Source organism: Oncorhynchus masou, unplaced genomic scaffold (assembly GCF_036934945.1).
Source record: "Oncorhynchus masou masou isolate Uvic2021 unplaced genomic scaffold, UVic_Omas_1.1 unplaced_scaffold_1465, whole genome shotgun sequence".
Classification (NCBI taxonomy): domain Eukaryota; kingdom Metazoa; phylum Chordata; class Actinopteri; order Salmoniformes; family Salmonidae; genus Oncorhynchus; species Oncorhynchus masou.
In genome coordinates this window covers 12,501-24,948 of record NW_027004639.1, presented here as the reverse complement: position 1 = coordinate 24,948, position 12,448 = coordinate 12,501, and the positions used below count along the sequence as shown (strand labels likewise).

The 12,448-nt window shown below is 44.8% G+C and overlaps 1 protein-coding gene across 3 annotated transcripts in view; it reads left to right on the top strand.

The window, feature by feature from the left end:
• LOC135530947 (nondiscriminating glutamyl-tRNA synthetase EARS2, mitochondrial-like) overlaps window positions 1-12,448 on the top strand; it is a 47,577-nt gene that overhangs the window by 28,988 nt on the left and 6,141 nt on the right. For 2 of the 3 annotated variants that reach the window (XM_064959115.1, XM_064959114.1), the window contains 4 exons: window positions 559-731; window positions 3,088-3,196; window positions 5,318-5,471; window positions 6,700-6,830. In XM_064959115.1, the coding sequence (XP_064815187.1) occupies window positions 559-731; window positions 3,088-3,196; window positions 5,318-5,471; window positions 6,700-6,830 (567 nt within the window). Of the gene's footprint in view, window positions 1-558; window positions 732-3,087; window positions 3,197-5,317; window positions 5,472-6,586; window positions 6,831-12,448 lie in introns of those variants that run through there. The other variant, XM_064959116.1, reaches the window with a different exon arrangement.

Genomic DNA, 12,448 nt, shown 5'->3' with positions numbered 1-12,448 from the left:
AGCCCCTGGTTATGTTATTGTTGTCATTCCAGGGCTCTGGGCTGGAAGCCCCCTGGTTATGTTATTGTTGTTGTCATTCCAGGGCTCTGGGCTGGAAGCCCCTGGTTATGTTATTGTTGTCATTCCAGGGCTCTGGGCTGGAAGCCCCCTGGTTATGTTATTGTTGTCATTCCAGGGCTCTGGGCTGGAAGCCCACTGGTTATGTTATTGTTGTCATTCCAGGGCTCTGGGCTGGAAGCCCCTGGTTATGTTATTGTTGTCATTCCAGGGCTCTGGGCTGGAAGCCCCTGGTTATGTTATTGTTGTCATTCCAGGGCTCTGGGCTGGAAGCCCCTGGTTATGTTATTGTTGTTATTCCAGGGCTCTGGGCTGGAAGCCCCCTGGTTATGTTATTGTTGTCATTCCAGGGCTCTGGGCTGGAAGCCCCCTGGTTATGTTATTGTTGTCATTCCAGGGCTCTGGGCTGGAAGCCCCCTGGTTATGTTATGTTATTGTTGTTATTCCAGGGCTCTGGGCTGGAAGCCCCCTGGTTATGTTATGTTATTGTTGTCATTCCAGGGCTCTGGGCTGGAAGCCCCCGGTGTTCGGACACCTTCCTCTCCTCCTCAACAGAGATGGCAGTAAGCTCTCTAAGAGACAAGGAGATATCTACATACAGAGTTTCCAGAGGAGTGGGGCCCTACCTGAAGCACTACTGGATATCACCACACACTGTGGATCTGGCTTCAACAGTAAGAGAGGGAGGGGGATATCTTTATACAGAGAAGTAGTGCACTAAACAGGGAATAGGAGTCAGATGTAGTGGACTATACAGGGAATAGGAGTCAGATGTAGTGCACTATACAGGGAATAGGAGTCAGATGTAGTGGACTATACAGGGAATAGGAGTCAGATGTAGTGGACTATACAGGGAATAGGAGTCAGATGTAGTGGACTATACAGGGAATAGGAGTCAGATGTAGTTTACTAAACAGGGAATAGGAGTCAGAAGTAGTGGACTATACAGGGAATAGGAGTCAGAAGTAGTGGACTATACAGGGAATAGGAGTCAGAAGTAGTGGACTAGAAAGGGAATAGGAGTCGGATGTAGTGGACTAAACAGGGAATAGGAGTCGGATGTAGTGCACTATACAGGGAATAGGAGTCAGAAGTAGTGCACTATACAGGGAATAGGAGTCAGAAGTAGTGCACTATACAGGGAATAGGAGTCAGAAGTAGTGGACTATACAGGGAATAGGAGTCAGATGTAGTGGACTATACAGGGAATAGGAGTCAGATGTAGTGGACTATACAGGGAATAGGAGTCAGATGTAGTGGACTATACAGGGAATAGGAGTCAGATGTAGTGCACTATACAGGGAATAGGAGTCAGATGTAGTGCACTATACAGGGATTAGGAGTCAGATGTAGTGCACTATACAGGGAATAGGAGTCAGATGTAGTGCACTAGAAAGGGAATAGGAGTCAGATGTAGTGGACTAAACAGGGAATAGTAGTGGACTAAACAGGGAATAGGAGTCAGATGTAGTGCACTATACAGGGAATAGGAGTCAGATGTAGTGCACTAGAAAGGGAATAGGAGTCAGATGTAGTGCACTATACAGGGAATAGGAGTCAGATGTAGTGCACTAAACAGGGAATAGGAGTCAGAAGTAGTGCACTATACAGGGAATAGGAGTCAGATGTAGTGGACTATAGAGGGAATAGGAGTCAGATGTAGTGGACTATACAGGGAATAGGAGTCAGATGTAGTGCACTAGAAAGGGAATAGGAGTCAGATGTAGTGCACTATACAGGGAATAGGAGTCAGATGTAGTGCACTAAACAGGGAATAGGAGTCAGAAGTAGTGCACTATACAGGGAATAGGAGTCAGATGTAGTGGACTATAGAGGGAATAGGAGTCAAATGTAGTGCACTATACAGGGAATAGGAGTCAGATGTAGTGCACTATACAGGGAATAGGAGTCAGATGTAGTGCACTATACAGGGAATAGGAGTCAGATGTAGTGGACTATACAGGGAATAGGAGTCAGATGTAGTGCACTATACAGGGAATAGGAGTCAGAAGTAGTGCACTATACAGGGAATAGGAGTCAGATGTAGTGGACTATACAGGGAATAGGAGTCAGATGTAGTGCACTAGAAAGGGAATAGGAGTCAGAAGTAGTGCACTATACAGGGAATAGGAGTCAGATGTAGTGCACTAAACAGGGAATAGGAGTCAGATGTAGTGGACTATACAGGGAATAGGAGTCAGAAGTAGTGGACTATACAGGGAATAGGAGTCAGATGTAGTGGACTAAACAGGGAATAGGAGTCAGAAGTAGTGGACTATACAGGGAATAGGAGTCAGATGTAGTGGACTATACAGGGAATAGGAGTCAGATGTAGTGGACTAAACAGGGAATAGGAGTCAGAAGTAGTGGACTATACAGGGAATAGGAGTCAGATGTAGTGCACTATACAGGGAATAGGAGTCAGAAGTAGTGGACTATACAGGGAATAGGAGTCAGATGTAGTGGACTATACAGGGAATAGGAGTCAGATGTAGTGCACTAGAAAGGGAATAGGAGTCAGATGTAGTGCACTAGAAAGGGAATAGGAGTCGGATGTAGTGGACTATACAGGGAATAGGAGTCAGATGTAGTGCACTATACAGGGAATAGGAGTCAGATGTAGTGCACTATACAGGGAATAGGAGTCAGATGTAGTGCACTATACAGGGAATAGGAGTCAGATGTAGTGCACTATACAGGGAATAGGAGTCAGATGTAGTGCACTATACAGGAATAGGAGTCAGATGTAGTGCACTATACAGGGAATAGGAGTCAGATGTAGTGCACTAAACAGGGAATAGGAGTCAGATGTAGTGCACTATACAGGGAATAGGAGTCAGATGTAGTGCACTATACAGGGAATAGGAGTCAGATGTAGTGGACTATACAGGGAATAGGAGTCAGATGTAGTGCACTAAACAGGGAATAGGAGTCAGAAGTAGTGCACTAGAAAGGGAATAGGAGTCAGAAGTAGTGGTAGGGTGCCATTTGAGAAGCATCCTAAATGAATGTCCCCCTGTCATCCTGCAGGTAACCGTGTTGGTCGTAAGATGGAGGAACTGATCGCGGAGTTCAACCCGTCCAAGATCACCACCCACTCTGCCCTGCTAGACCTGGACAGACTACCGGAGTTTAACAAGTACACCACCTGTCTATCTGTCTCTGTGTGTCCATCTCTCCCCTCCCTGCTAGACCTGGACAGACTACCGGAGTTTAACAAGTACACTACCTGTCTGTCTGTCTCTGTGTCCATCTCTCCCCTCCCTGCTAGACCTGGACAGACTACCGGAGTTTAACAAGTACACCACCTGTCTGTCTGTCTCTGTGTGTCCATCTCTCCATCTCTCCCCTCCCTGCTAGACCTGGACAGACTACCGGAGTTTAACAAGTACACTACCTGTCTGTCTGTCTCTGTGTGTCCATCTCTCCATCTCTCCCCTCCCTGCTAGACCTGGAGAGACTACCGGAGTTTAACAAGTACACCACCTGTCTATCTGTCTCTGTGTGTCCATCTCTCCATCTCTCCCCTCCCTGCTAGACCTGGACAGACTACCGGAGTTTAACAAGTACACCACCTGTCTGTCTGTCTCTGTGTCCATCTCTCCATCTCTCCCCTCCCTGCTAGACCTGGACAAACTACCGGAGTTTAACAAGTACACTACCTGTCTGTCTGTCTCTGTGTCCATCTCTCCCCTCCCTGCTAGACCTGGACAGACTACCGGAGTTTAACAAGTACACTACCTGTCTATCTGTCTCTGTGTGTCCATCTCTCCCCTCCCTCCACGGGTTCTGTAGGCTGGCTGCCGTCAAACCTCAAGGTTGAGTTGAGTTGAAGGGTGGAAGCCATAGTAGGTTTGTCCCTGTTGCTCTGGGGTTCAGCCACCAGCGATTGTAGTCTGAGCACCAGTCTCTTCAGTTGACCTGCCACTCCTGGTCATCGCCATAGAGACTGGGTCTCTGGCGATCTCAACGTTCAGCACGCAGCTGCTTTACGGGCTGAGTTGCTCGTTGGTTGTTTGAAAATAACTTTCAAATTTTACATGACAACATGTGGAGCCTCAAATGTAATTCTAATTATATTACAAAAATCAAAAAAACAACATTTAGCTGTTAGCGAGGCAAGCTGTTGCTTATTTTGATTCTTAAAATCAAGGCCTAAGACGTTTTGTGGTTGGAATTACAGTACGTATTTACTCTGCGAAATGTAGACGAGAGCTTGCAACTTTTCACACTGTCAACACACTGGTTGCTTAGCAACCGGATAGCAACACTTTCAGTGGAGATTAAACAGTGGTAGTTCCAATAGTTGCCTAATCGTTGTGATTGGAGGATAGCTGCGAGGGGTTATCGAACCAGGATCAACTCCTCTGTTCTCCTCAAACTCATTAATGATAGAATCTCTGGCACATGGTGTGGAGTACAGGGAGTGGAACGTTAGCTAAGAGACTGTTACCCTGGCAACAGGTATGTGCTGTTGCACTGTGTATTTCTGCCTGTATATTGTGTCTGCTGACCTGCCCCCATTCAGTCATGATAAATGACTCCAATAATCACCTTGTCATGATAATTGACTCCAATAATCACCTTGTCGTGATAAATGACTCCAATAATCGCCTAGTCATGATAAATGACTCCAATAATCGCCTAGTCATGATAAATGACTCCAATAATCGCCTAGTCGTGATAAATGACTCCAATAATCGTCGAGTCGTGATAAATGACTCCAATAATCGCCGAGTTGTGATAAATGACTCCAATAATCGCCGAGTTGTGATAAATGACTCCAATAATCGCCTAGTCATGATAAATGACTCCAATAATCGCCTAGTCATGATAAATGACTCCAATAATCGCCTGGTCATGATAAATGACTCCAATAATCGCCTGGTCATGATAAATGACTCCAATAATCGCCTAGTCATGATAAATGACTCCAATAATCGCCTAGTCATGATAAATGACTCCAATAATCGCCTAGTCATGATAAATGACTCCAATAATCGCCTAGTCATGATAAATGACTCCAATAATCGCCGAGTCATGATCTTCAGTTTAGAATGCAGTTTGATTAATCAGATGGAGAGAAGGTGTGACCCCAATCAGACCCCTGGGTCCTGACTGGCATCGCCCACCCCTGGTGTAGCACATAATGGTCTAGGATCAGCTTTCTCAATTCTTCTCCTAACCACCCTCATCTTAACAACTCACTCTAGACCAGTCCTTAGTAATCTCAGTAGTAATCCTCTCTGGGTTCTCCCAGGATCCACCTGCAGCAGCGTATCGATGACGCGGCGCAACGCGATTGGCTGGTGAGGGATCTGCAGGTGCGGATCCAGGAAGTGTACGGGACACAGGTCCAGGATCAGGATGTTCTGCAACCAGATTACATCACACGGGTTCTACACCTGCGCAAGGTAACTAGGACCTCATCACAGGGGTTCTACACCTGCGCAAGGTAACTATGACCTCATCACAGGGGTTCTACACCTGCGTGCAAGGTAACTATGACCTCATCACACGGGTTCTACACCTGCGCAAGGTAACTATGACCTCATCACACGGGTTCTACACCTGCGCAAGGTAACTATGACCTCATCACAGGGGTTCTACACCTGCGTGCAAGGTAACTATGACCTCATCACAGGGGTTCTACACCTGCGTGCAAGGTAACTATGACCTCATCACACGGGTTCTACACCTGCGCAAGGTAACTATGACCTCATCACAGGGGTTCTACACCTGCGCAAGGTAACTATGACCTCATCACAGGGGTTCTACAGCTGCGTGCAAGGTAACTATGACCTCATCACACGGGTTCTACACCTGCGCAAGGTAACTATGACCTCATCACACGGGTTCTACACCTGCGCAAGGTAACTATGACCTCATCACAGGGGTTCTACACCTGCGCAAGGTAACTATGACCTCATCACACGGGTTCTACACCTGCGCAAGGTAACTATGACCTCATCACACGGGTTCTACACCTGCGTGCAAGGTAACTATGACCTCATCACACGGGTTCTACACCTGCGCAAGGTAACTATGACCTCATCACAGGGGTTCTACACCTGCGCAAGGTAACTATGACCTCATCACACGGGTTCTACACCTGCGCAAGGTAACTATGACCTCATCACAGGGGTTCTACACCTGCGCAAGGTAACTATGACCTCATCACAGGGGTTCTACACCTGCGCAAGGTAACTATGACCTCATCACAGGGGTTCTACTCCTGCGTGCAAGGTGACTGGGTGTAACCAAGGTAACGGGGCATCAGCTGTTGTGTCGGTCTTCGCACCAGCTGAAAAACAATCCCTTCAACCCTCTGGCCTTCCGACTTTCCCAGTTTGAGAATATCACAGCCCAGTGCAGAATGTGGAGCCTGTCTTTCTGGAGGTCACCATCTCTCTCTCTCTCTCTCTTTCCATCTCACTCACATATCTTCTCTCTGTCTGAGCTGGTAGCTCCAGAGTATTCTTACCTTTGGGTTCAACCCTTCTCCTGTCTCTGTCTGCCTCTCTCTCAGGGTCATATCTCTGCTGTGTCTGACCTGGTGTCCTCAGAGTATTCCTACCTTTGGGTTCCACCATCCTCCTCTGTCTAATTCTCTCTCCTTTTCTCTCTCTGTCTCTCTCTCAGGGTCATATCTCCTCTGTGTCTGACCTGGTGTCCTCAGAGTATTCCTACCTTTGGGTTCGACCTTCTTTCTCTGACCAACAGATGACAGCGCTCAGCTCAGAGACACAACACATCGCTACTCTGGTCATACGGTACGTCCCGTAACTACTACAGACTAACAGGACTACTCTGGTTCGTACCATAACTACTACAGACTAACAGGACTACTCTGGTTCGTACCATAACTACTACAGACTAACAGGACTACTCTGGTTCATACCATAACTACTACAGACTAACAGGACTACTCTGGTTCATACCATAACTACTACAGACTAACAGGACGACTCTGGTTCATACCATAACTACTACAGACTAACAGGACTACTCTGGTTCATACCATAACTACTACAGACTAACAGGACTACTCTGGTTCATACCATAACTACTACAGACTAACGGGACTACTCTGGTTCATACCATAACTACTACAGACTAACAGGACGACTCTGGTCATCTGGTTCATACCATAACTACTACAGACTAACAGGACTACTCTGGTCATCTGGTTCATACCATAACTACTACAGACTAACAGGACGACTCTGGTTCATACCATAACTACTACAGACTAACAGGACGACTCTGGTTCATACCATAACTACTACAGACTAACAGGACTACTCTGGTTCATACCATAACTACTACAGACTAACAGGACTACTCTGGTTCATACCATAACTACTACAGACTAACAGGACGACTCTGGTCATCTGGTTCATACCATAACTACTACAGACTAACAGGACGACTCTGGTTCGTACCATAACTACTACAGACTAACAGGACGACTCTGGTTCATACCATAACTACTACAGACTAACAGGACGACTCTGGTTCATACCATAACTACTACAGACTAACAGGACAACTCTGGTTCATACCATAACTACTACAGACTAACAGGACTACTCTGGTTCATACCATAACTACTACAGACTAACAGGACTACTCTGGTCATCTGGTTCATACCATAACTACTACAGACTAACAGGACTACTCTGGTTCATACCATAACTACTACAGACTAACAGGACTACTCTGGTCATCTGGTTCATACCATAACTACTACAGACTAACAGGACTACTCTGGTTCATACCATAACTACTACAGACTAACAGGACTACTCTGGTCATCTGGTTCGTACCATAACTACTACAGACTAACAGGACGGCTCTGGTTCATACCATAACTACTACAGACTAACAGGGCTACTCTGGTTCATACCATAACTACTACAGACTAACAGGACGACTCTGGTTCATACCATAACTACTACAGACTAACAGGACGACTCTGGTCATCTGGTTCATACCATAACTACTACAGACTAACAGGACGACTCTGGTTCATACCATAACTACTACAGACTAACAGGACGACTCTGGTTCATACCATAACTACTACAGACTAACAGGACGACTCTGGTCATCTGGTTCATACCATAACTACTACAGACTAACAGGACGACTCTGGTTCATACCATAACTACTACAGACTAACAGGACGACTCTGGTTCATACCATAACTACTACAGACTAACAGGACTACTCTGGTCATCTGGTTCATACCATAACTACTACAGACTAACAGGACGACTCTGGTTCATACCATAACTACTACAGACTAACAGGACTACTCTGGTCATCTGGTTCGTACCATAACTACTACAGACTAACAGGACGACTCTGGTTCATACCATAACTACTACAGACTAACAGGACGACTCTGGTTCATACCATAACTACTACAGACTAACAGGACTACTCTGGTTCATACCATAACTACTACAGACTAACAGGACAACTCTGGTTCATACCATAACTACTACAGACTAACAGGACAACTCTGGTTCAAACCATAACTACTACAGACTAACAGGACTACTCTGGTTCATACCATAACTACTACAGACTGACAGGACGACTCTGGTTCATACCATAACTACTACAGACTAACAGGACTACTCTGGTCATCTGGTTCATACCATAACTACTACAGACTAACAGGACTACTCTGGTTCATACCATAACTACTACAGACTAACAGGACGACTCTGGTTCATACCATAACTACTACAGACTAACAGGACTACTCTGGTTCATACCATAACTACTACAGACTAACAGGACGACTCTGGTTCATACCATAACTACTACAGACTAACAGGACGACTCTGGTTCGTACCATAACTTCTACAGACTAACAGGACGACTCTGGTTCATACCATAACTACTACAGACTAACAGGACTACTCTGGTTCATACCATAACTACTACAGACTAACAGGACGACTCTGGTTCATACCATAACTACTACAGACTAACAGGACGACTCTGGTTCATACCATAACTACTACAGACTGACAGGACGACTCTGGTTCATACCATAACTACTACAGACTAACTGGACTACTCTGGTTCATACCATAACTACTACAGACTAACTGGACTACTCTGGTTCATACCATAACTACTACAGACTAACAGGACTACTCTGGTTCATACCATAACTACTACAGACTAACAGGACGACTCTGGTTCATACCATAACTACTACAGACTAACAGGACGACTCTGGTCATCTGGTTCATACCATAACTACTACAGACTAACAGGACGACTCTGGTCATCTGGTTCATACCATAACTACTACAGACTAACAGGACTACTCTGGTTCATACCATAACTACTACAGACTAACAGGACTACTCTGGTTCATACCATAACTACTACAGACTAACAGGACTACTCTGGTTCATACCATAACTACTACAGACTAACAGGACGACTCTGGTTCGTACCATAACTACTACAGACTAATAGGACGACTCTGGTCATCTGGTTCATACCATAACTACTACAGACTAACAGGACTACTCTGGTTCATACCATAACTACTATAGACTAACAGGACGACTCTGGTTCATACCATAACTACTACAGACTGACAGGACTACTCTGGTTCATACCATAACTACTACAGACTAACAGGACTACTCTGGTTCATACCATAACCACTACAGACTAACAGGACGACTCTGGTTCATACCATAACTACTACAGACTAACAGGACTACTCTGGTTCATACCATAACTACTACAGACTAACAGGACTACTCTGGTTCATACCATAACTACTACAGACTAACAGGACTACTCTGGTTCATACCATAACTACTACAGACTAACGGGACAACTCTGGTTCATACCATAACTACTACAGACTAACAGGACTACTCTGGTTCATACCATAACTACTACAGACTAACAGGACTACTCTGGTTCATACCATAACTACTACAGACTAACAGGACTACTCTGGTTCATACCATAACTACTACAGACTGACAGCACTACTCTGGTTCATACCATAACTACTACAGACTAACAGGACGACTCTGGTCATCTGGTTCATACCATAACTACTACAGACTAACAGGACTACTCTGGTTCATACCATAACTACTACAGACTGACAGCACTACTCTGGTTCATACCATAACTACTACAGACTAACAGGACGACTCTGGTCATCTGGTTCATACCATAACTACTACAGACTAACAGGACGACTCTGGTTCATACCATAACTACTACAGACTAACAGCACTACTCTGGTTCATACCATAACTACTACAGACTAACAGGACGACTCTGGTCATCTGGTTCGTACCATAACTACTACAGACTAACAGGACGACTCTGGTCATCTGGTTCATACCATAACTACTACAGACTAACAGGACTACTCTGGTTCATACCATAACTACTACAGACTAACAGGACTACTCTGGTTCATACCATAACTACTACAGACTAACAGGACTACTCTGGTTCGTACCATAACTACTACAGACTAACAGGACGACTCTGGTTCATACCATAACTACTACAGACTAACAGGACTACTCTGGTTCATACCATAACTACTACAGACTAACAGGACTACTCTGGTCATCTGGTTCATACCATAACTACTACAGACTAACAGGACTACTCTGGTTCATACCATAACTACTACAGACTAACAGGACTACTCTGGTCATCTGGTTCGTACCATAACTACTACAGACTAACAGGACGACTCTGGTTCATACCATAACTACTACAGACTAACAGGACTACTCTGGTCATCTGGTTCATACCATAACTACTACAGACTAACAGGACTACTCTGGTTCGTACCATAACTACTACAGACTAACAGGACTACTCTGGTCATCTGGTTCATACCATAACTACTACAGACTAACAGGACGACTCTGGTTCATACCATAACTACTACAGACTAACAGGACTACTCTGGTTCATACCATAACTACTACAGACTAACAGGACTACTCTGGTCATCTGGTTCATACCATAACTACTACAGACTAACAGGACGACTCTGGTTCATACCATAACTACTACAGACTAACAGGACGACTCTGGTTCATACCATAACTACTACAGACTAACATGACTACTCTGGTCATCTGGTTCATACCATAACTACTACAGACTGACAGGACTACTCTGGTTCATACCATAACTACTACAGACTAACAGGACGACTCTGGTTCATACCATAACTACTACAGACTAACAGGACGACTCTGGTTCATACCATAACTACTACAGACTAACAGGACGACTCTGGTCATCTGGTTCATACCATAACTACTACAGACTAACAGGACTACTCTGGTCATCTGGTTCATACCATAACTACTACAGACTAACAGGACTACTCTGGTTCGTACCATAACTACTACAGACTAACAGGACGACTCTGGTTCATACCATAACTACTACAGACTAACAGGACTACTCTGGTTCATACCATAACTACTACAGACTGACAGGACTACTCTGGTTCATACCATAACTACTACAGACTAACAGGGCTACTCTGGTCATCTGGTTCATACCATAACTACTACAGACTAACAGGACGACTCTGGTTCATACCATAACTACTACAGACTAACAGGACTACTCTGGTTCATACCATAACTACTACAGACTAACAGGGCTACTCTGGTCATCTGGTTCATACCATAACTACTACAGACTAACAGGACTACTCTGGTTCATACCATAACTACTACAGACTAACAGGACGACTCTGGTTCATACCATAACTACTACAGACTAACAGGACTACTCTGGTCATCTGGTTCATACCATAACTACTACAGACTAACAGGACGACTCTGGTCATCTGGTTCATACCATAACTACTACAGACTAACAGGACTACTCTGGTCATCTGGTTCATACCATAACTACTACAGACTAACAGGACGACTCTGGTCATCTGGTTCATACCATAACTACTACAGACTAACAGGACTACTCTGGTTCATACCATAACTACTACAGACTAACAGGACTACTCTGGTTCATACCATAACTACTACAGACTAACAGGACTACTCTGGTTCATACCATAACTACTACAGACTAACAGGACTACTCTGGTTCATACCATAACTACTACAGACTAACAGGACTACTCTGGTTCATACCATAACTACTACAGACGAACAGGACGACTCTGGTTCATACCATAACTACTACAGTCTAACAGGACTACTCTGGTTCATACCATAACTACTACAGACTAACAGGACTACTCTGGTTCATACCATAACTACTACAGACTAACAGGACGACTCTGGTTCATACCATAACTACTACAGACTAACAGGACTACTCTGGT